We start from the raw sequence: 23,974 nt of genomic DNA on the forward strand, positions 1-23,974 counted from the left end.
TGCTCCCCACTCTGTCTCTGGTGAAGCCTCTCGCCGCCCCTGCACCTCTGGCCTGTACCCCAATTCTGTATGCACAAATGAATCTTAAAAAAAAAAAAAAAAAAAAGGCTTCCTGTTTGCTTTGTAGTCTGCAATATTCCCCCTCTTTTATTTTCTCTTTCTGTCTCCTTTATCATTTTTTACAGTGCTCCGGCAGATATAAGATGTGTATAACTAGATTATTTAATTCTAGTATAGTTCTGCAATGTAATTTTCATCCTTATTCCTGTTTGGCAGATGAGAAAACAGAAACTCTCAGAAGAAGGTGACTTGCTCAAGAGGACACAGCCAAGGAGTAGAAGAGCTGATCCCCAAGTCTTTGACTCCCCCAGGGACTGAGAACATGCTTTAACATACCACGATTGCTTCTTTCGCAGCAAGGCTTATGGTCAGACATCTTTTCCTCACAAAGTTACTGAAGCTACCTTTTTACTAGGATTAAGCCTCCCTTGATGATAAGTAAATCAATGACTTCTGTTTCTCTTCTTGGACCTTGCCCACAGATTCCTTTCTGCAGTAGTATGGTGTCCGGTGCTTTCCTTCCTCAATGGCTCACCATGTGAGCGTGTTATCTATCTGAGCGTGTCATCTTTGATGACAGGTTACACTGTAAACCTTGCAATGTAATTCCACATGTAATGTAATTCCACTGAACATGTACTTCCATGTGATCAGATGAAAGTGAACAGGTCTCAGGCCCAACTGTCAGCACGTATGATCCCCCTGCTCATGATCACCAGATCTAGGCCAAAGGCTAACTTCCTCTTGGACATCAGTGTGTCGCGAAGGCTGGCGATAATATTTCATTAAAAATTAGAATAAAGTGGTTCAAAATGCTATAGCGGTTTGAAATTTACTAGAGCTTTGAAAAAGTCTTGGTTAAACAAGTTGACATTTCCCCCTTGAAACTATCACTGCTGGGATGACACGGGAATGTTTGTTCCCTTCTGCATGTCCCTGTTATTGTTCTTCTGTCTTGACAAACACCATCCGGGAAGAATGAATTTTCTCTGGCTTGCGGCCAGGTCGGTGGAAAAATCCTTTGCCCTGGGCCCCCTCTATGGCCCCAAGGGCAGTCTCCTGACTACATTTCTGAGTTCACCAACCCATGGTGGCCCCTGAAGGGAAATACCGGGTTGGTGAACTCTGGGAGTTGGTGAGGCATCATTTCCTGATTCACACAGGGGATGGTACTTGGCTCCCAGCACTGTGCATGCTGTCCTTTTACACCTTGCCTGTGCTATCTTTTATCCATTGCCTGTGCTATCTTTTATCCATTGCCTTTGCTATCCTTTTATTCTTTACCTAACCCAGAGTTTTCTGACACCAGCGTCCAGGATTATAGCATTCCAGACACTGGGGGTTTGGTGCTTTCTGCCCACTCATTGACAGATAAACAAGGGCTGTCCAACAAGAAAAGTTCTTATCTGTGTCCCATTTCTATGTGAACTAGCTCTGCAGGGTGCTTCAGGTTGACTTTACTCCCTAGAAATTAGAGTCAGATATTCAGAGCCCAATAGGGCTGAGCTTTGCACAGCAGAGGGCCAGTCTCTTCCTTCCTGAGGCATTAGGAGACTTTCAGTGCCCAGCAGCCTGTGGCTTTAAGTCTGAACTCTCGTCTGGGAGGAGACTGGAGGGCAGTGGAGGGTGCCAGCCTACCTGGGAGAACCTGCGTGAGGTGTGGCCGCGCTGGGAAGCGAGGTGGGCGGAGGGCGGGCTGAAACTGGGAGCAAGCAGGAAGTGAGTCGTGGGCCGCCCGGGAGGAAACAGACTGGGCGAGTTCGGCTGCTGACAGGTCCCGGCCGCTCGGAGGGAGACATGGTGAGCGAACTCGGAACTAGGGAGGGGCCGCTCTGACCAGGGCCCCGACCTGGGGAGTGCACAGGGAACTACGAAGGGGCCCCTCTAGCGGAGCCCGAGGGGTTTCAGGAAAAGAAACGTCAAAGGGCAAAGTTAGACGGCGGGGCGGCGCGGCGCTTACTTTGGGCTCTCTTCTTTGACAACTTGGCTGCAAATAGCAGTGAGCTGTCCGGAGCCGCTGTGCCTGCCTTCCTCTGTGCGTGCTCCCTCCGCTGACCTCTGTGCTGGCCCCGAGCTAGGCTTCCGTAGAGGTGGGGGATCTGAATTCCTGGCGGAGAACTGTGAGCCGCCCTTCTCCTCCTCCAGCCCGGAGGTGTTGTGACATTCCTGGGCAGCGCCTCTGCTGTTCCCAGCGCTGATTCCAGGCAAGGACTGCTCGGCATTTGCTCCTACGGAAGCCCAAACGATTTGCCTCTCCACCGAGCTGGAGGAGTCCACTTCCTCTCCATGAACATGAGGAAGAGAGCTAAGGGTCTGTAAAAAGAACAAGTTGGTTCTCCCTCATAAACTAGTTTCCACACACCTCTGGCCTGTTTCTGGAGGCCCAATGGGGGAGGAGTTTGACAATGTTTTTCCCTCGCTATTCAAAAACCTTATCTAGAGGCCTGGGGATGAGGCATCAGCCTGGGAGGACTTCTCCTCCACTTCCCCCAACGCCCAGGCTGCTGTTTTTATTTAATATCTTCATAAGCAGGCTGCGGCTTGATGCCTGTACATGGTGCTAAAGTGGTGGGGAAAGCAGAAGTTTGTGGCCCAGTGACTTGGCTCTCTCCCCTGGGGCCTGGTGGGGGTTTTGGAGCCTGATTGCTGTTGGGTTACAGCAACTTAGCCCCTCTGGGCCAGAGGTGAGCGTGTTCTGCTGACAAGCACAGACACTTTTAATGAGGACCCTGTGGGTCAGGCAAGCCCAGCTGGCTCTTGGAGTTAGAAATACAGTGGAGTTCTGTGATGTGAATGCCAGCTGGGCTGTCTTCTCCCACCCTCCCTGAGAAGCAAAGGGACAGGAGAGTGACTTAGAGGGGGACTTTTCCCCCTCATCAGGAGCCCTGAGAAGCCAGAAGGAAGTTTGATCTGGCCTGTTTAGTGTCAGCTCTCACCTTCTGAGGCTTAACAATGCATTTATTTTTTATTACATGAGTAATACATGAAGACATTCTGTTGTAAACATTCAAGCATTACAAAAAGCTAAAGTTCACCTTGGGCCTTCCTCTCCTTTGAGGCTATGAGGCTGAGTGTCTGGGTTCTTCAAATACTGGTCTAATTAACCCCTTGCATTGCTGCCCAGGAGGAGGCCAGTGGAGGTGGAGGAAATGACCGTGTGCGAAACCTGCAGAGCGAGGTGGAAGGAGTCAAGAATATTATGACCCAGAATGTGGAGCGGATCCTGGCCAGAGGAGAAAACCTGGATCATCTCCGCAACAAGACAGAGGATCTGGAGGCCACAGTGAGATGGGGAAACCAGGAGCTAGAGGGAGAGTAGGAGGGAAGGTTGTTTGGGCTTGGAGTGCAGTAGTGGTGGGGACAGAATGAACAGGAGGTGGGTCATTTCTACGTCTCTTCACCTGTTCAGGGAATTGGTGTGAGCTGAGTCCCACTGCTGACGCTGCTCTGCTCCACGACTGGTTCTGGAGCCCAGGGGTTGGGTCCAGTACCTGGGGCTAGGGGCTGGGAGCTGACCCATGGAAGCATTTTCTGAGACGGACAGATGGCTCATTCACTCTAGGCATTCTTGCAGGTTCTCTTCCACACAACTGATTTTTTCCCTTTGAAAGCTGCCCTTAATCATTTGAACCTGACCTCCCCAGAGCAAAAATATGGGCTCTGAGAAAAATCCTCCTCAAATCTTCTCTAGTAGTTATTAGGCAGGGGATGGAAAATTGCTAGAGACTTGCTGAGTCGGCTTTAAAAGGAAGCTGAGAAGAGCAGTGAATGTCTTTGATCCTAGGGTCCTCTGCTAGCTAAAGGCTAGAATAATATCTCCCACACATCTTGCCAGAACCTATTTTCTCTCTGCAGGCAGGAACTGAGCCAGCTGCAACTCTATTAAGATCAACAAAAACTAAGCCTAAGGCTCCACGTGCCATGGAGAGAGACTGCCTGTGGCTTTCTGGTCCTGTGCCGTGTCATGGACCTACCTCCTTTGTCTCCCTGGCCCTTAGTGTTTTTTATCCACCGCCTAACCTGGGAGGCAATTCCTATAACTTGAGTTGTAAGAGGAAGAGCAGTTTCCCTCACCTCCACTTCCACAGCCGCCGGGTCCTGCCTCCAACCTCAGTAGTCCCCACGGGGACTGCAAGGAGCCATGGAGCCAGGAAAATGTGCCCACCTGTACCCCGTGGCCCCAATGCTGCCCTTTCAAGGGCAGGTTGTGCCGCTGGCATCACACCTTAGATGTGAGCGTGTATAGAAGACCCCTCCACACACACACAAAGCACGTGACAGTGCCTGGGGAGGTAGTGAGGGGCAGGCCGAGGCCCCAGCGTCTGTCCACATTCAGGTGGAGTGCTCCCAAGAACCCAAGAATTCTAATTTTGAACTTGGCCCATCAAATTGTTCAGAAGGTATATTGGTCAAGGTAGGAGGTCAAACCATTTTAATGATTGAAACATATGACATGGGGGCTTGTTTGTACTCTTGTACCAGCCGGAGGGAACACTGAGTCACTCTAACTTATCCCCAACAGTCTGAGCACTTCAAGACCACGTCGCAGAAGGTGGCTCGGAAATTCTGGTGGAAGAATGTGAAGATGATTGTCCTCATCTGTGTGATCGTTTTTATCGTCGTCCTCTTCATTGTGCTCTTTGCCACTGGTACCATCCACTAAGTAACTTAGGGAGCCCCTCCCACTGTGCCATTCTCTTGGGGGCAATGCTCCAGCTCCATGTGGGGGCCAAGAGGGGCCCCCTGTCCTGTCCTTCTCCATGGGAATGCTGCTTGACCCTCCTGCCTCACACTCTGAGACCCCCCTGCCACACTGCCTGCCCCAGAGAGCACTTTGATCCCCCAGAAGGAGAGAGCCGGACTGTGGCAATGCTTCATGGGTCTTCGGAGTTGGTTGGAGAGACCCAGAGGGCCCAGCATGTGACTGGGAAACTATTGATGGCTGGTGGGCAATAAAGATCTTTTAGTATCCCTACACGTGTGAGTACTTTCTCCCTTTCCATCTTGCCTTTAGCCTATTTCTTTACTCCCGAGGACATCTTCTCTCTGAGCTGCCCCCATTTGAGACCCACGTTGTTGGAGAGCCCAGGTTTGGAGAAGAAATATGGAGACTCCCCGACTTTATTCCTCCTTTTTGTTCCATTCTTAGTCACAGTCTCAAGATCAAGAATTTTCTCAGAATCCTGATGTGAGGAAAACTCAGAAGTTTGGCAACAGTTTATTTTATTTTAAATATTTATTTATGCATATAAGAACTGGGGTGTAGGCCAGAGGTACGGGGCAGGAGTGAGAGGACTCACCAGAGACACAGTGGGGAGCAGAACAGGCAGATCCACTGAAAGACAATGCTGAGGGGAGCAGCAGGCCAGACAGGAGAGTTCTGCTGCAGCATGATTCAACTCAGGCCACGGCAGCTGGGAATCACAGCACTAGTATCAGAGTGCTGAGACTTAACCCCTGAGCCATGAGGGAGACCCAGTGGGCAGCATTTTAGGAGGAAATGTAAGACTCTTAGGTGTCCCCCTTGGGTCTTGCCACAGTCCTGTATTACTCTTCTGCTCAGCCCTGTTAGCCAAGACATGAAGCTGACCTGGCCAGAGTATCAAGGAATCTGGTTAAGGACCTCAGCTTTGTGTCTTTTCTGTGACCCCATAGCAATCTAGAGTGGGGGTAGGGTGGTGTTTGGAAGAATTGGACTGCTTTTCCTTCTCTTGTGGTTCCACAAGTTCTACTTGTCTTTTGTCTGCTGGAACTTAGTCTTCTGGAACTTAGCAGTGCTCTGAGTCTCAGCTCTCATGAGGGGACAAGCATCTCTCCCCCTGTCCGTGGCTGGGCATAGTCACTGTCACAGGACAAGGCCTTAAGCCATCCTTTCCCTCCATGTACAATGGACCTCTCTGTCTCTGAGCCTCCCTCCTCCCCAGCAGGTTCCACTGTCATTGTCACACTTTCCAGTGCTGTTTTGTCCCAACTTCTATGACTGGCCGCAAGAAAGGAAGGCGGGAGGCAGAAAGGCTGAGCAAGAAGAGTTTGTTTATTGCTCCCAGACAGCAGCTGAGACACAGCAGCTGAGATGGAGCCCCTAGGGTGGGGTCCGCAGCTACTGCCAACTCAATAAGGGGGAAGGGTCTCTTATATAGATTCTAAGTTCACATTCCAAAGGGGTGACTCATCGCTGTGTCCTTTGATGTAAGGCCCAGTTTCTTATCAAACTTGGATGTGGGGCCCAGTTTGTTATCACCTTCAGTAGTCTCATCCCCGATGCAGGGTCCCTGTTAATTGGATGCAAGGCCCAGTTTGTTACCACCTTATCACCTTTGGATGCAAGGCCTGATTTATTACTGCCCTTATCCTGTCCCTCAGTAAATCTCCGCACTTGGTCACTCCCAACAAGTGCCTAGTCTGCCTCAGTTGGGAGAAGGGTTTTGCCACTTCTGTCCTTATTTCCTTCATAGGTAGCCCACAATGGAAACAATGCATTTTGGGGGAGAGAGCAAAAAAAGGGGCTGGTTGGGAGACAGGATTTGGAACTAGTACTGGTGAGTGAGATTCTGGATTCATGTTCTGAAATCTGGGGAGGGAGGAGGAAAGCGCAGAAGAGACCCTAGCCATCTTCTCTCTCCTCAGCCTCCTCCCAGACTCCCAGTCCAAAGAAGTTAGATGAAACCTTTTTCTGGGAACCCTCTCTGACCAGGGAGGGAATAGTGTCTGTCCTCACAGGGACTAAGTCACAAGGAGGGAAACCCTCAACCCCTTCCTCAAGAGGGATCACAGTTGAGACATTGGGGGTGGCAAGGAGTGAGGTGCAGCTCTGGTGAATGCAGCTCTGTAAAGCTGGAGGGATAGGCACACTAGCCCCACCCACCCTTTTATGGGGTAGACCAGAGCAGGGTTGTACTTGTAGATAAGAGAAGAGGAAAATACAGACAGGCAAGAGCTGATACCTCCTCCATGGGGTCCATTTTCATTCTTTTTTAAAGGTATATTCATGCATACAAGAACTTAGGCCAGAGGTGCAGAGGTGAGAGGATTCACCAAAGACGAGTGAGAAGCAGAACAGGTGGACTGACTGAAATACACTGCTGAGGGGAGCAGTGGGTGGGACAGGAGAGGTCTGCTGTGCCATGTGGGTCACTTCCCTGGCCAGGTTGCTATGAGCAGCTCTTTGATCTCAGCGACTTTGATCTCTGAACCATGGGGGAGCCCCCTCCCCATTTTCTTTTTAATTAAGGGGATATGCTCTATGCAAGTGACCTTTTTTAAATGTATGATTCAGTAGTGCAGTGGGGCATTCACAATGTTTTGCCAACTACCACCTCTTTTTAGTTTCATAACACTTTTTGCTGGGTCTGTATTTGGTTACGGGTAAAATGCACTCACCAAGGTGGCAGTGATCTCTTCTCACTCCGCTGCTGTTCACGGTAGCTCAGCCTAGTCCGAAGTCAGAAATAGCACTCACACAGATGCTTGTTGAGTGAATGAATAGAATAGTGACTCTGCAGTTAAGCCCCATCTAGCGATCTGGGAGGCAGTCCCAGAAAGTACTCCCCGAGTGCGCTTCAGAGCCTACTCTACCGTGCCCAGCTTATAATCGCGTGCGGCCAGGGTGAGACTTGGCGCCAGGTTGCGCAGGCTTACCCCCAAATGTTTGAGGTCCGGGAAGCTCGACGCCCGCGGTCCGTGAGAAGGTCCCGGGCCGTCTCGGCACGCGGACTCCGACCGCTTTCGATTTGACTGGGTCTCGGAGACCGCAGGGACAGACGCGCCCCCCGCCCCCGGGGCGGCCCCGCCCCTCCGCTTCCTCCCGGGTTTTGGCGCCGCGGCCGCTCTCCACCGGCAGAGGAGCCAGAGCGGGCGAGGCGACGGCAGCCGCTATGGTGAGGGTTCCCGGGCGGCGTGGGGCAGCTGGGCGGTGAGCAGAGAAGTAGCTTGGGGGTGCGAGGCAGGAGTCTGATGGCCCCCCCACTACCCCCCGGCCCGCGCGCTCCAGTCCCGGGCGCGGTGACGCTGCCAGGAGCAGCGAGCGGACCGGGAGGGAAAGTGCCGATTGCACCCCGCGAGGCCGCCAGGTCAAGGTGAGCGGGTCTCGGACTTCCTCTTCCCCAGAGCAAAGTGGTACCGCTTCTGAGTTGCCCCGGGCCGAGATTCCAGCCACTTAGCGGCTCTGTGACCCTGGGCAAGTCTCTTAATCTCCCTGAGCCTCCTTTTCCGCTTCTGTGAATTGGGATCTACAATGCCAGCTTGGCTGCTGGGTCCTTGCCTGGTTAAAGGAGATACAATGGCACTCAGAACCTACCCCTGAGAAATGGTAGGTAATGTGATGACCTCTTGGAACTGCGAGGAGCCATGCCTGACTTAGGACTTGGAAACCTGAGGAGATAGGGCAGTAGAGGCGGGGAGCTTCAAAACAGGGTGTTACAGGGCAAACTCCTTTTCCTTGTAGAAGGAGAAAGGAAAGATGTTTATTATAGAAGTCCAACTGAAGGTATATTGTGACATTGTGTGGCTCCCTCTTAACTCTCCCTGGACATATTCGTGAGTTGAGTCATTCCCCCACTCCTGCTGCAGACTCTGTCTTTGTCCTCACTTGCCATCTCCAAAGCAAAGGTGTCGGGAGCTGCTGTGCCAGTTAGCCCCCCCCTCCCCCTGTTCCTGGGAAGATGTGCCCATCAGGAAGCAGAGGTGTGATGGATGAAGCGTGACTAGGGATCTGGATGCGGTGATGGCTTATCTCCAGAGAACTGGAGACAGGAAGGGGAAGTGGGGCGGAAGGTAGCCTGAACTCTAAGACCACATCAGGAAACGAGGGAGGCTGAGAACGGACCTAGCCCGGAGCCTACTCCCATCTTTGGGAGCATGGCTGAGTGGGCTTCTGGCTGGCCATGAGCACCTGGGAAGGAGAGGAAACTCCTGAAGCAAAGGCTGAGGCCAGGAGACTTTATTGGGGGGGGGGCGGGGGGGGGCTACTGGAAAACTCCAGGACTCTCACTGGTTCATTTAAGGCAACTAGTGGATCAGAGCCTGGGGAGAGTATAGTGATCCCCTCTCCCACGCACCTCCTAAACCCTTTCCCTCTGTTTCTTCTTCCATTCCTGCTCCCTTCTCTGTCCCCAGATTGTTGTTACTCCCTGTTTACTCCTTCTTCCTTTGTTTTCTTTTCTCTGTTTGCTCATTCAACCATTGTTTCTTCAGCCTGTCCTTTGTGCCAGATGTGGTGATGGGTATGGAGGATAGAGTGGGAACAAAGCAGAGATGGGAAAGCTGGAAACTGAATGAGCTATGAGTTGAATTCATGAGTAATGAGTTGAATTCATTCTTGTAGATGGTCCTTTCATTCACTGTCTAAAGAGTTTGTGTTTCGAGTCATGAGCCTCAAGTTCAATTGAAAGCACGAATCAAATGATCTGGTGAGTCTTTAGTCAGCCAACTCAAGCATTTGACCTCTTCAGTTGCATCCAGTTTAGACAGGGGTTAAGAATGTGATGCTTGCTGTCTCCATGAGCTCAACCTCCCAGATCATCAACTCCCTGGCTTGTGATCTTAGACAGGTGATTTAATCCGTCTGAGCCTCAGTTGCTTATAACATTTGGATAATAGCACTGTCCTCAATGGATTGTTATGAGGATTAAAGGAGATAGCGTGAACAAACATCTAGCAGCATAAGGCTTAACTCAGAGTGTGTGCTCCTGAGAGGTGCCAGTTATTTTGTCAAGATATGGAACCTCTACTGGTTGTGGGCTAGCAAAGGTTGGGAGAAATTCTGTATTAAGTCAGAAACAATGAAGTGCACATGTTTGCAATAAGGAAGCGCTTTCATGGCTGTATATTTTGTACAAAGAGCTAAGAGGGCTTATTGACAAAGATTATTAGTTACTGGGATCTGACTGCTTAAAAAAATCTTAGGGAAATTTCGGCTACAAAAATAATAGGAACTATTCTTTTTTTTTTGAAGCTCAGAAGGATTTATTCATGATTGAAATAGCTCTGTGCAGCTGGGAGGAGGGAGCAGAAGCTATTGTTTCTTAGCATTTATTATGGGTCAGTTATTGTGCTGAGTGCTTTATATGGTCACGTACAGTTAGCTAACACGGTGGGTAGTTTTTTATTGTCAACACTTTACAGTTAAAGAAGTGGAAGGTCAGAAAGGTCATGTCCTCAGTCTTCAGTCACTCAGCTGGTGAGTGACAGTCAGGGCTGCAGTGCTTTTGGTTTCTGCACTCAGGTGAGTGAAGGACCCAGAGGGAGTTGACATACCTGGACTCTGCTCAGGTCCATCTGATGACAACGATGACAGCCAGAAGAAGGTTTCTCAAGCTTTAAACAAGAGAAATGGGAGACAGGAATGCTGTTAGGAAAGGGAGGTTTTTGACAGTTTTGTTTCCAAACGTATTTGGCCTGGAAAAACCTGAGTGGAGATTTGAGTTTCGAAGGAGGGATATTCTGTAAGCAGGCAGTGGTCTACCAAGAACATTTCCTGCGTAACTGTCACCCTCAATGTGCCAATGACATTGCTGCTCCCTTCCCCCTGGCTCAAACCTCAAGTCTTGCAGGCCCCAGCAGGGCCCGGAAGCGCCTGTCACCCTTTCTTCCTTGCTACACTCTTTGCTCCCACCTTGCCTGGTGGGCATCGCCTCACACTCATGCAGATGGCACTCCTCCAGCCCTCTGGCCGCCTCTGGCCTGTGTGTTCTCACGTCCAGCCGCGCTGGTTTATTGCCAATAGAGAAATGATCCCCAGGCACCTCGCCAGTGTTGCCCTTGGCTCAGAAACCCACACAAGCTCTTATTCTATCCCTTCTTCCAAGTAAGCTTTCTCTTTGTGACTTTTACTACTTTCTCCGACTCACCTGCCTACATTTCCATCCTGAGCCTCTGCCTGGCTCCGCACAGTCCCAAGTGTGTCCCTGTCTCTCTGTACCGGGAATGCTCCCGTCGTATCCCCTCCTTCCAGGGCTCTCCCACCTTGTTCGCTGAGCCACTGTCAGGAATCATCTCTCTGTGGGTGGCTCCTGCACTCACTGTTGGTATATCAGTGTAGGTCTTTACCGTTTTCTAATTGTATCATGTCTGTCTTTCTCCAGTTGATAAAGATCTCCTTAAGAATAGGTGCGGTTCATTCAGAAAATATTTACCAGGCAGGCACTGTGCTGAGGTCACTGTGACAGAGGCAGCATGGCCCCCGCTCCACCCCGAGATTGGATCCCCACACGCACACCCCATCATCCTATATGCACAGAGATCTGTGCATAGCATCCTTTGCCCCTTGTATGAGTGGGACAAAGGAGGGCTTAAGATCTGAGGCTGAGGCCTCTGGGTTTCCTGGAGCTAGTGTGTTCTTTTAGGCTTGGGCCCATTTTGGCTCTGGACAGTCCTGGCTCTGCAGTGGGGAAAGAGCCTGCTGATTGCAGCTGGAGGCACAGCCAGCTCTCCTGGAGAATGTGACCCCAAGTCACCCCCATGTTGGAGAATGAGATAACAACAGCTGTAGCATTCAGAGCACAACAAACATTTATCCAGTGGCCCATTAGTCTTCTGCAGTGATCTGCATTTTTGAATCTTTGTCCTTTCCTAAGGTTTTGCCTTGGACTGTAAGTGTGGGGGTATCTTGAACTTTTATTTTTTGGAGACTGCAAATAATAGAGGTTTGTTGAATAACATAGTGTCAACAGTAGCGGTGATGATGGTAGGAAAAGGAAAAAGTACAGAAGAGTGTGGCTTCCCTGTTATCTTCTCACGTCTCCTCCTTCTCCACTTACTACTCCCCCCATAGCGGTTTGCCTCGCCTCTTGAAGCAGGTTGCTTTACTAGCTCAGGGGTAAATTTTGACCTATATCAGTTTCAGATGCCTGCCTTTCTAAAGGTCTGTTCAGCCTGATAAACACCCTGGGATAACATCTCTTGAGTGTAAGAGTTGCTTTTGGGTCAGTTATAATGTAACTGATCCACCCTCCTAGGCCTGACCCACCCTCCTAGACGTCAGCACCACAGTGACGTCTCAGGCCCACACAGTCATGGCAGGTGACGGTAGAAAACTGGCCTCTGCCCTTCCTCTGGGACCCTAAGTTCCAACCAGGCAGATGAGACTCATATGCAGGGAATGCTTGGAAGTCATGTGCAGGGCAGCTGCAAGGATCTTGAAGGCGGATTCTTGTCTGAGTAGGAGATGGCCTTCTCTGACCACCAGATCCCTTCCCTTTCTCTGGCGTGAAGTGGACTTTAGTCAAGTGCCAAAATGTCTGCTGTAAACAATGGGCAACATGGGCTGGCAGGAAAGGGAGCTTGGCTGATGGTCTGTGGGAAGGAGACAAGAATAGGGATGGGCTGTGGGGGCCTGGGCTGGGAGGAAGGCGTTTCTGTGTTTTATGAATCTGCTAGTATTCACCTCCCTGACATGTCCCTGGCCCTGCTCCTACACCTCTAGTTTCACCAGGGCCTCCTGCCTTGGGTCTCTCTTAGTTGCATGCAAAGCCCAGTTCCTTTCTTTCTTTTGACCATGTTTTTTTCCCTCTTCCCTATGTTCTCAATACTCTCCACCCCAGCTTGGACACTGCACCTACCTTCCCAGTTCTCAGAATGAGCTGAGTTCTTTTGTCAGGTGAGGCTACCCAAGCTGGGAAATCCAAGGTCTCGTCTCTGAGTTGGAGCCCAGTGAAGATCCTGGCTGACTGGAGACCAGAAGCCAGGAAGGCTGAGATTCGATTCTTAGGCATACAGGAGATTGGCTTTGTGCACTGATGTGGGGAACCGGTCAGGCCAGAGGTAGAACTCGCCTGACCAATCAGAGGTCTGAGATCTAAGGATGTGGAGCAAGGGAGACCTGGTGTATGTGTGTGTGTGTGTTGAGGGGGAGCAAGGGAAACCTTGGTTAGGTAGAAATTATGTCACTGGCTGGTGTAGAATTATGTTTCTAGCTCTTTGGGTTGCATTTCCTTCCTGTCTGACTTCTAACAAGTAGCTAGATTCCCTTTGCTGCTGCCTTCTGCCAGGGGAAGTCACAGGGCAGATGTGCAGAACAAGTAGCTTTGTGGGAGGATGGTCTCCACAAAGGGCCCACTCTGGGGCAACTGACCAGAAACTGAGGTCTTAGAAGCACGGGAATGCCTTGGGCCTACCTTGGTGGGCAGGGGGAGGAAAGTTGAGACTAAAGGCGAGTCATACTCACCCAGGGGAGATGCCATTTCCCTTACTCATATACTGCACGCACGCATGCACGCCGAGTGGGGGCGAGGAGGCTGCTAGGTCTCTGGACTAGATGAGGACAAGGTGGGGGGCTTCATGCAGCCCTGACCTTGGGCTTTGTGCCCAGGCAGGGAAAGAATTGGAGCGGTGCCAGCGGCAGGCAGAAGAGGTGACGGAAATCATGCTGAACAACTTCGACAAGGTCCTGGAGCGTGATGGAAAACTGTCAGAGCTGGAGCAGCGTTCAGACCAACTCCTGGACATGGTGTGAGGCCTGGGGAAGCAGGGAGGGGTCAATACCAATCCGCAGGGAAGCTCTCAGGCTATGCTCAAAGGCTCTCAGCCCCTGTGACTTGAGGCTCACTCTAGTGTCAGTGTGGGACTGTTGGGTTTCTCGAAGCATCTCCTAGCTTAGCTATGCAATGGGGGAACTTTGTGGAGTAGAAGTCCTTGCACTGAAGATGTGGACCCTACTAAAGATTGAGGAGTGGGATTATTAACGGGGGGTGAGCCAGGTCAGGCCACAAGTCAAGGGCTACACTAGTGTCTGAGACCAAGAGGCAGATGGGGAGGGCCTCGGGGTAGCTCCACGAAAGGACTGGACAGGACAGGGAGGATGTGGGAGGAAACCAGGCCCTGTTGGGACCATGTTGGGAGGAGCTGGCTCTGAACCTCTCAGTGGGACCACTAACTCCCACCCTGTGTCTGGGGGTATCCACAGAGCACAGTCTTCAGCAAGACAACCAAGACCCTGGCCCAGAAGAAGCGTGGGGAGAACATCCGTTGCCGGATCTACTTGGGACTGGTGATAGGCGGTTGCCTGCTTGTCATCCTGATTGTGCTACTGGCCACCTTTCTCCCACAGAGCAGCGAGGACAACAGTGCCCCGTTGGCCCAGGACGCAAGTGCTACGTCAGGGCCTTAAGACTGAAATGGCTGGGCCTGAGAGAGGCTAAATGGCTGCACTGGCCAGCTCTGGTCTCCCAGGGCTGTTTGATCCCATCTGAGCTACCCCAGCGAGGGCCAGAGGGCAGCCTTGACATGTGCACCTTTACATATCCCATCACACCACAGACTTGCCCTTGAGGGCAGCCCACTGTACTGCACTGGCCATGCCAGGCCAACCCTACCTGGAACTCAGTAAACGCTGCTGTTTGGTTAAAAGCTGCTGTTTGGTTAAAGGCTGGTGTGTGTGTGTGTGTGTGTGTGTGTGTATGAGAGAGAGAGAGAGAGAGAGCCCTGCAGGTTGCTTCATCCTGCTCTCTTTTACCCCTGGGTTGCTTAGAAAGCTGTTGCCTGAACAACTCTATCCTGGGCAGGGGATGGGGTGGGGACCATGTCTTTCCCTGTGCCATCCAACTCTATACAAACAGATCTTTCTGGAGTACGATACAGATGTAAAGATACAACAAACCCAAAACCAGGCCCTGAGTCTCTTTCCCTGAAGATAAGAGTCTGTTATTTTTTTGAGGTCTTGGAGGTGCTTAGAGGACTGATGGGATGACAAAGGGAACAACACTTCCAAGATTTTTCTACCCAGAGGCTTTCACCTTCAGGTAGACTTACCTGCTTTGAATACCTCTTCTTCCTCAATTTCTCCACCCAATTTCTTGTTTTCCTTCAAGCATGATACCAGATTGCAAATGAGGCGGGTGGCAGTGAAATGCTTCTGTGGTTCTATAATGCAGAGTTAAAGGGAGGGGTGGAGCTTAGGCCTTTCAGAGCCCAGGGCCACAGGGGCTGAAAAGCAGTGCCTTTAGGCCCAGCAAAGCTCACTGCGTAATAAATTTCAGGAAAGAAGGCAAGAAGGCCCAACCAAGAATGGAAGCAGGGCAACCTCTGCCTCAAGTGTGGGTGGGAAGAGGGATTCAAGGTCAAGTGTATAACAGAAGCAGTTCCTTGTTAGGTTGAATGAGGGCTAATGACAGGAAACAAGAACAAACACACTGATTGTGTGGCACTTTTCCCCTCACTGAGTGTGTGCCTCCACTGTGTTCATTACTGTCTTCCTTTTCTGGGAAAGCTAGAAAAGCATTTGGCCCTGGGCAGGGGATGGGGTGGGGACCATGTCTTTCCCTGTGCCATCCAACTCTATACAAACATCTTTCTGGAGTACAGTACAGATGTAAAGAAGGGGTCATGTGACTTTAGGCAAGTCATTTTCAGAACTCAAGTTTTACATCTGTAAAGACAGGATAGTTGTGGGGACTATTTATAATGCAATAGTTCTAGATGCCAAATCATCCAAATAATTTAATATCTTACATTAAACTCACTTGTAGAATTTATAGAAATATCACGTCCAGGCTTAGATGAGAATCCTTGAGGTTGACTTTGGTTTTTGTTTTTCTTAAAGTTGCAATCTCCCTAAGTGGACAGGTGTACAACCACTTATTTAAGTCAAGCCATCAGTTGTGCAGAAGCTAGGGAGAGGGTGAGCAATGGGTCAAAGGTCACACCGTTGCAGGTAATGCTCCAGATTAATGACGGGGATTAATCCATTCTTTCCATTCTCGGTTGGAGAGGCTAACCCTCTCCTTTATTATTGTGCCTCACACAGAAAAGCAGGAATTTTTTGTTTATTTGTTTTATGAGGGCCAGGGAAATCAAGCGCAAACTTCTGGACCGATTAGAGCTCAGAGTGCAGAATTGCCCGGCAGGGGCCCGTCCAGAGCAGCAGGAAGAACCCAAACTAGGCTCTTCCTCTAGACTCAGAGGCTCTGGGCCAGCGCATCCTTGCAGATGCTTTTAGCTTTTTGAATTACAGAGGTCCCTTGAGCCTCCGAGCAAGATGAGATCTCTACAACTCAGATGCTACCCTTCCCAGGGCCTCACTAAGATCCACAAATCACTCTCAGGCAGACTCCTTAACAAATAGTTCCTGACCGCCTCGGCCTCTACCATTGGCTGTAGCCTGTGGTCACCTGACTCACGCGAGCCTATGAGAGGCGGCGGGAAGAGTACTTCCGCTTTCGGTGCCAAACGCCTCCGAGCGTCCGCCCTTCGGCCGCGCTGCTTGGTCGTCCCCTCTCAGCTAGCCAGTTAATTGGCCGACGCCGGGAGGGCGCAGTCCGGGTCCGAGGACTGTGTCACACTGCCGGGCAGCCATGGCGTCCTATTTCGATGAACACGACTGTGAGCCGTTGAGCTCCGAACAGGAGACCCGAACCAACATGCTGCTGGAGCTCGCACGGTGGGTGCGCGGGGATGGGAGGTGGGGCCTGGCCGGCGGGTTTCTTGATTTGGGACTGACGGGAGAAGGCGGGTTATCTGGAACAGCGGATTCTGGGGAGGGCGTATGAATAGCCGGGCGGCGATTTTGGGGGGAGGTCGATGATTTGGATGGTTCGTGGTGGGGCTCGGGCGAGGGGGTTCTGGGGAGACTGGAGCTGGAGAAAAAAAAAGGATTCACGGTCCGGGAGGGCATTTGACTTTAGTTGTGGAAGGCGAGCCCTGGGAGGCGGGGAAGAGACCGAGTGGGTGTGAGCAGGTCGACTCCTTAGGAACACTGTCCACTGACGCCGCCGACACTGTCCCTTGGAATCTGGCCTTACCAGGTCACACCTGCTATCCTGAGTAACTTCTCTGAGCCTGTTGCTCATTTGTAAAATGGGAATAAACAGCCTGTGTGCCGGAGTTGTTTGTGAGCAGCTGTAAACCATTTATTCCCACTTTGCTGTTCAACTAGTGAATTTAATAAAGGGTAGCCAGGCAAGGTGCTTATCACTTAAGGCTTAGTGGATTGCAGGGGGAAAAAGGTAGGGTTTTCTTTGGTCCTGAACTTGTGTCCTTCTTCCCAGGTCACTTTTCAATAGGATGGACTTTGAAGACTTGGGGTTGGTAGTAGATTGGGATCACCACCTGCCTCCACCTGCTGCCAAGACGGTGGTTGAGAACCTCCCCAGGACAATCATCAGGGGCTCTCAGGCTGGTAAGAACAGCAATGCTACTGTTTGGTACAAGTCTGCCAGACCCATCCCCTCCCCAAGTCAGACTGTGGTATGACCCTCATTGTTCCAGGTTGGGGCAAGAGTGGCTTCCAGGAGTGGGAGCTGGGAGGTGGGGTCTGTAATAGCACTCCTGATCAGCACTCCCTCCTAAAGAGCTCAAGTGCCCCGTGTGTCTTTTGGAATTTGAGGAGGAGGAGACTGCCATTGAGATGCCTTGCCATCACCTTTTCCATTCCAACTGCATTCTACCCTGGCTAAGCAAGGTACTGCTTCCTTTTCCCCTGCCCTCACCCCGCCTCTGGCCTGGTTCTCAAGCTTCTTTCTGTTGATGGAGAAGGGAGAAAAGAGATGCAAGTTGGGAGTAGGGAAGGGATAGTAGCTTAAGAAGACCAGACCCAGACTAGACACTGCCCTGCTTTTCCCAGACAAATTCCTGCCCCCTGTGCCGCCATGAACTGCCCACTGATGATGATACTTATGAGGAGCACAGGCGAGATAAGGTAGGAACTGGTGGTTAAGTGGAGGGGTCATGGGGCTTCCTCAGTGCCTGTCCTTGTTCTCACTCCCCACCTCAGCAGGCCTGGGTATCTCTTGGGTGCTGGTTCCGGCTGCCTTCCCTGTGACTGGCGAGGGCAAGAGCTCTGGCAGTAGACGCCAAGGGCCTGAAACAGTTAAGCGCTGGCTTCATGACAGCCGTCCCATCACAGGCCTTGGGGAATGGCACTTGCCCTCTTTCCTTTAGGCTCGAAAGCTACAGCAGAAGCATCGACTCGAGAACCTCCATGGAGCCATGTACACATGAGGTGGCTGGGGTTGTGTGCCGGTCCTCTACAACACCTTCCTCTCGCACCTTAAATGCTCATTAAATGTTTCTTTGCCCACCCTGAGCTGCCTTGATCACAGACCTGGGTAGGGGCTCTGCATCCTCCACTAGGTTCCTACTGCTGTTGGAGAAGGCGGTGCTGAGCCCCAGACAGTATTGGTTTATCCCTCCCTGCCAAGCATGCTGGCTTCTCTGGATCAGGATGGTGGTGGAGCCCAGGCCAACAACCTGGCCACTGAACCAGCCGGGTTTGGGCCTTTGTATTAGTGGTTGGAAAGCAAAGTGAGTCAGAGTTTGGTATCTAGTAGCACTTAAAGTTGATAAAAGAAACACTTTTATCGTCCTTAAAAGTTCCAGTTGCCCTTGTCCTGCAAATTTCTAGTGAACCTTGAAATCCAGGGATTCTCTTCACCTGCACTGCAAAAATTGTTTCAAACATTTTAAAGTTGCTGTGTACATCCAGCCTAACGGTCCCCTCTCTAAGATTCAAAGTTCAGAACAGACTGACAAGGAAAGGGAATGGGAAATGATCAGACCAGGTCTGTTCTTTAGACAGTATGAGGCCCAGAGAAGGCTTCACGCCCTTGGGGTTATTTGGATAGCACCAGCATATTTTGTTTCAAGAGCAGTAGACACCCAGGACTCTCCCTGGGGGGCAGAAGCTTCCCCCCATTCTTTGCCTAGGGAAAATCATTCTGGATCAGGCCCTCTCAGACTCTCCAGAACATAATACAAATGTGCAAATTAGAATTCTTTTAATAGATATATAAAAAAGTACTAAATACCCATGTGATTCTGCTGTGTTTTTTGCCCAAAAGAAAGTAAGGGGCAGGGTGAGGAAGTAAGCTCCCAGTGCAGCAGTGAGCCCAAAGTGGGCTTCGTGAAGACAAGGGAGTGCTCAGCCCAACCGTCACCCTGCCCTCTATCTCATGCTATTCCCGGGCCCCCGTGACTGCAGCAGGAAACCCCAGTGGTCTGGCCTAGGCACTGGGGAGTAGAAGGCACCTGAAGGGCTGGCTGGGTGAGTGAGGATAGGTGACCTTTAAACATAAAAATAACACTGGTGAGGGGGAGCAGGTCACGCACAGCAGCTGCCCAGGCCTGCTCCTCTATGGCACGGGTGGGTGTGGGATGGCCACTCCTCCGGGAGTGAGGAAGTGTTTAAGTCTGTATCCCAGCTGAATACTTTCCCAAAGTTGTTTTGGTACAAAATAAATGCAAAGAAAATAAGGGGTGGGGAGCTTTAGAGGCAGAGCAGGCTACCCACTCCCAACCTCAGATCATGGCGATGCTCTCAGGGGCACAGTTGAGGTGCGTGGAGGTGCTGCTGTTTCCAGAAGACTTGCAGGCTCGGCCATGGGCAGGTTGCAGCGCTGCCACCAGTGTCTCTGAGGTGACTGCCCCAAACTCATAGCTGAAGGTGCCGTAGAAAACAAGGATGTCGATGACAAACACCCACTCGCACAGGGCTGCCCCGTGCTGCAGCTGAGGACTCGTGTGGATGAAGAAGACACCACCTGGAAGAGGCTAAGGAAAAGTTCAATAGGACATGTGGGCGCCTGCAAGCCCCTCTGCCTTCCCAGATAGCCGGCTAGGCTGGAGCAAAGGACCAGGGCTCATCGCCCTGAAGGATGCTGGGCAGTCTTACTTGCCCAGGAACGTGTGCCCCCCCCACCGCCCCCTTCCTGGGTGGGAGAAGGGCTGGGCTAGAGGGTGAGTTCCCGGCTGCTCTGTCCCAAAGGATACTGAGGACCAACGTGACAGAGGCAATGACTGCCAGCACAATCCGCAGGGAGGCCACAGCCAGGTCCTGTGGAGTGGTGGCCCCGTGGTAGGAGAGGGCACAGTGCAGGCAGACAAAGAGCAGCCCGGCAGAGAAGGCCACGCCAGTTCCAATATAGTGCAGAGACTTGGCATGATCCACCTAGGCCCAGAGAAAGGGGCTGAGTGTGAAGCAGCTCTGCCTGGTCACCCACATCACACCACCTCTGTCCCACTTCCTCCCTTTCCCTCCCAGCCCCTCCCCCTCTCCCCAGCCTTGAGGGGCTGTCCCTGCAGCTCAGGTCAACCCTCAGGAGACTGATGACCTCTGTAGACAGGCTATTAGGAGGTGAGCACATAGGAATTTTAAAATGACCAAGCATTCACCCTACCAACTGTCCAGGATGAAGGTATTCTTCTCTACCAAGTAAAGACAGATTCAACTGCTTTAACTGTACAGGCCAATCTGGACTTTGTTTATGTTCTTTTAAGAACCCTGAAGACACAAACATATTTCTAAAGACCATTCTAGCTTTCTAAGTGGCCAAACCAGTTTTTGCCTAAAAGGTATTTCAGTGATTATATAGAAAGGAAAATGTGTTTACATTTACCCCCTTTCCTCCAACTTCCCCCCCAACTCCCCTCTCTCCCCCTTCCCCAAAAGGATGGGCAAGCAGTGCACCTGGAAGTTTCCGACCACCACGAGGCCTGCGGTATTGGTACAACCTGTGATGAGTGTTGTGGTGTTAAGCCAAGAGTGACGACTCTGCTCTAGGAGCTGCCCGTAGCGTAGGAGGCAGATCAGAGCCACTGGGGAAAGAGGGCATGGGCGTGGTCAAGTGTCTTCCTCCTGGCCACTCTGGTAGCCTTCCTGGGCCCCCCCTCCCCAGATGCTCTGAGGGCCGGAGGGGAAGAGATCGGTAGTAAACAGTTTCTTTAGTGGCCAGCAGGGTGGCTATGCGGGAGTCTGCCTTTGGCCTTAAAGGAAGAGAAGTGGGCCCCTCTCACAGTCTTGGTGGGACAGGTTGTGCTAGGCAAGGGCTTCCTGGGCTTTTCTGGGAGGCGGTGGGGTGGTGGGATGGCAAGGGGGCTGAGAACACAACTCACCCATGAAGGCACCCACATTGCTGATGAGGCTGAAGAGGCAGCTCTCTGGGGGATATGTGCCACACTTGCTGAGGAGAGGAGCAGCCAGGACAGAGTGAGAGGCAGAAGTCCCAGGAGGTCTCCATTCTGGCCAACCTGCGTGCTTGCTGTCTGCCTATTCCTTAGTACTTGAGCCACTGATTTATGTGAAGGGCCAGTGTTGCTCACACATAATTGGCTCTAAGTGTGGGTCACTCTACCCTCCAAAGCAGAGCTCACATGGTGGGTGGTAAGGGAGTGCTCAGGTCTGCTTGGCAGACCCTGAGACTCCTTAGACTGCTCGTCTTTGAATCAGGACTGAGGCTTCGTAATAAAGAGGGCTAAAACTTAAATCCAGTGCCTCCAGTTACTACCTGGGTGACCTGGACGTATGACATAACTTCTGTGCTTCAGATTCCTTGCCCATAAAATGGTGAAATAATAGCTGTCTCAACTCTGGGAGGATTAAATGACATGCATGTATAGTGTCCAGCACAGTACCGGGCAGACAGTAATTGTCAAGTAGTATTGTTATTACATGCCCTTAACATTATTATTCCCAGGGCCAAAGGATAGACCTTTACTCCTTGAGGGGCTAGGCTTGGAATCTAGCTGGACCTTGGGTCTCCCCAGTGTGTTCAGTTTCTGCACCTCACCTGATGAGGGGTACATCATCCAGTGTGCAGCATGTCTTGGGGCCCCCTTGCTCAGTGGGGTCAGGAGAGCAGGACTCATTGTAGGACCTGGGAGGCAGGATATAGAGTAGACTGGGGAAAAGCCCTTGGCCTATAGATCAGGCCTCTCTGAGACTACACTCCCAAACCTCCCTTGGCCAGGGCTGAGAAGCCCACTTCCCAGGGCCTGCCTGAGGCAGAAGCCCAAGGCTGAAGGGATGGTGGAAGCAGGTAGATGGGCACAAAGCCATGCCTGGGGAAGGGCAGGCGCTGCCAATGTCAGAGAAGAGCAGTGAGGCCCAGGGTCTCCATCTGGCTTGCAGCAGCCCTGGCCCAAGAGAACAGAGATGAAGGGAGCTTTAGAGTGAGGCTGTCTGCAGAGGGCACCATACCAGTTCTCCACGGGGCACACGTGGCGGTTCATCACGGCCATGGCATACCTATGGGAATACAGCTGTCACTCTGCCTGTAGAACTCTCCAGTCCTAGCCTTCCCCACTGATTTCTTCTTTCTTGATTCTGATCCCATTCAGCGTCAGTGTGCTTGCTGGGGACTCATGTGGGCTGGCTCTGAGGCCTGATACACAAGAACAGCACAGCACGGCCCCCAACTAGAGGACCTCAGGAAGTTACCCTGACTAGAAAAAGCATGCATCTGGGCTACCCTGCTGCTGAGCAGTGGTGCCAGCTTGTCCCACAGGGCTGTGTGTCCAGGCACCGAGCTTTGGAGGCAGCCCGAGTGACCCTGGGTTCCAACCTGGATCCTGCAACAGGACAAGGGATTCTATGTGTACCATCAAGTTCCTGCCCGGTACTGGATGGGTTGGTCCAATATTTTGTACCCACATTGTTTACCCTCCCCACTTTTTACTTACACAGTCCATAGGCCAGTGATGGAGAAGGCTGACAGACTGACAGGAAGGAGGATCCAGGGGGTCATGAGGGAGGGAAGCCAGGATGGTGGTGGTGTGGGGGAGAGGACAAGAGATGGGTAGGGGAGAGGGGGCAGGACCGGCTGCCTTCAGAAATTTCTCCAAAACCATCAGCTACCCTGGCCTGGTGGAGAGAGACAGATCAAAGCCCAAAGTCCAATGATTGACTAAAGAGGGGGTGGGAGAGGGGGAAAGAATTGGTAGTCGACACTAGATTTCGCGCTCCCGCTGGGGTTCTGAGCGCTCAAACGTTGTGTTGACTCCACGCCGGAATGCAGACACCCCCTTTCCCCTCTGGCACCCACTGGGCCTTCCGCGTTCCACCAGAATACCACCAGGAGTGATAGGGGCCATAAATCTGGAGAGGGAACCACCACCCTCGCCTGCGGGACCCAGGCTGGGAGAGGGGCTGGAGTAAGGACAATCGTGCCAAGGAAAGGCAGGGAGGGGTCCGGAGCCCCGGTGGGGCAGCAGGCAATTACTTGACCACCCGAGTCCAGGTAAAATAGTGGGTTCACGCAGGAAGCTCAGCTCGTTTTCTATTCGCGTGCGCGCGGGAACCCCGACTTGGGCTTGGAGCCCACGGCTCATGAGACCCCCAGGACCCGAACTCCCCCTCCAGCCCCAAAGTGATCTCTGGAGGTCCCAGGTAAGGGGCCCAATACGCACCTCCCAGAAGCGCCCCGCCGCCGCCTTGCCCCGCTCAGCCCCTCGTGGCGCGGTCTTCGGCTGCGGCCCTCGGAGCAGCCCAGAAAAGTTTAAAGGGCCGGGCGGCCCCGCCCCTGGCCCCAGGCTGCGCCGCGGCGCCCGCCGGGATGTGAAGTCCTTGCTGCTCCGGTCCCGGCGCCCGCATCTTGCCAGAGACTACAACTCCCGTGTCCCTGCGCCGGCGTCACTGTGGAAATGTGGGCGGCTCCCCAACTTCGGGGGACTGGAGCTGGGGGTTGTGGCTGGGAACTCTAGCTGCGGCTGACACTGAGATGCGCAAAGGATGATCTCGTCGGCCCAGTTTCTACGGTGGAAGCTTCGGGAGGCGGGAAGCTCTGGGGGCTGCACAGCCTTTCAATTCCACCTGTGATAGTCGTGGTGCGCTAGGCTGGGGGAGCCTCCCCCCGCCGCTGGGCATTTTGCAGCCAAGATCCCTCGATGCTTAGGGCAACCTTCTTCAATGTGGCGCCAGGGTTCCTGCCTCAGTTGAAGGCGAGGAGGGTCCCGCGGGAAGCGAGCATAAAAAAACCCTGACTGTTGCTTTTAAGAAATTCAAGCGCCCTGGATTTGGTTTATGCTATTCATCAGATACCTTTTAATTTCAAGGGTACAAGTACGCAGAGTACTGTCCAGAAGTCAGTGTCCACTTCCCGACCGCTGTACACTTGAGAAACATTGCTGCTGAAACCAGATGGATAGACATTCCAAGCGCGCGCGCGCGCACACACACACACACACACACACACGGCACACACGGCCGGGC

General features: G+C 52.1%; 4 protein-coding genes across 5 annotated transcripts; 3 read left to right on the forward strand and 1 right to left on the reverse strand.

Moving 5' to 3' along the window:
* Window positions 1-1,639: 1,639 nt before the first annotated feature.
* VAMP8 (vesicle-associated membrane protein 8) lies at window positions 1,640-5,013 on the forward strand. Its single transcript, XM_012731468.1, has 3 exons — window positions 1,640-1,860; window positions 3,185-3,343; window positions 4,583-5,013. The coding sequence occupies exons 1-3, from the start codon at window positions 1,858-1,860 to the stop codon at window positions 4,721-4,723; spliced, it is 303 nt and encodes a 100-aa protein (XP_012586922.1). The 5' UTR covers window positions 1,640-1,857; the 3' UTR covers window positions 4,724-5,013.
* A 3,068-nt stretch (window positions 5,014-8,081) lies between these two features.
* Window positions 8,082-14,384, forward strand: VAMP5 (vesicle-associated membrane protein 5). Its single transcript, XM_012731474.1, has 3 exons — window positions 8,082-8,135; window positions 13,367-13,504; window positions 13,961-14,384. Exons 2-3 carry the CDS (start codon window positions 13,421-13,423, stop codon window positions 14,162-14,164), a joined length of 288 nt encoding a protein of 95 aa, XP_012586928.1. The 5' UTR covers window positions 8,082-8,135; window positions 13,367-13,420; the 3' UTR covers window positions 14,165-14,384.
* Window positions 14,385-16,239: 1,855 nt separating this feature from the next.
* RNF181 (ring finger protein 181) lies at window positions 16,240-18,071 on the forward strand. Its single transcript, XM_004691594.2, has 5 exons — window positions 16,240-16,432; window positions 17,040-17,170; window positions 17,343-17,452; window positions 17,615-17,689; window positions 17,932-18,071. Exons 1-5 carry the CDS (start codon window positions 16,347-16,349, stop codon window positions 17,989-17,991), a joined length of 462 nt encoding a protein of 153 aa, XP_004691651.1. The 5' UTR covers window positions 16,240-16,346; the 3' UTR covers window positions 17,992-18,071.
* A 102-nt stretch (window positions 18,072-18,173) lies between these two features.
* Window positions 18,174-23,678, reverse strand: TMEM150A (transmembrane protein 150A). 2 transcript variants are annotated; one of them, XM_004691595.2, is made up of 8 exons: window positions 23,173-23,678; window positions 22,447-22,627; window positions 21,965-22,012; window positions 21,555-21,641; window positions 20,881-20,948; window positions 20,456-20,583; window positions 19,759-19,936; window positions 18,174-19,529 (listed from the first exon to the last, which is right to left on the reverse strand). In XM_004691595.2, exons 2-8 carry the CDS (start codon window positions 22,509-22,511, stop codon window positions 19,288-19,290), a joined length of 816 nt encoding a protein of 271 aa, XP_004691652.1. In that variant the 5' UTR covers window positions 22,512-22,627; window positions 23,173-23,678; the 3' UTR covers window positions 18,174-19,287. The 2 variants fall into 2 exon arrangements, with proteins under 2 accessions (XP_004691652.1, XP_012587033.1); XM_012731579.1 differs by lacking the exon at window positions 23,173-23,678 and having other exon boundaries at window positions 21,965-22,148; window positions 22,447-22,518.
* Window positions 23,679-23,974: the final 296 nt, after the last annotated feature.

Source organism: Condylura cristata, unplaced genomic scaffold (genome assembly GCF_000260355.1).
Source record: "Condylura cristata isolate star-nosed mole 26May11 unplaced genomic scaffold, ConCri1.0 scaffold00031, whole genome shotgun sequence".
In the NCBI taxonomy this organism is placed as follows: domain Eukaryota; kingdom Metazoa; phylum Chordata; class Mammalia; order Eulipotyphla; family Talpidae; genus Condylura; species Condylura cristata.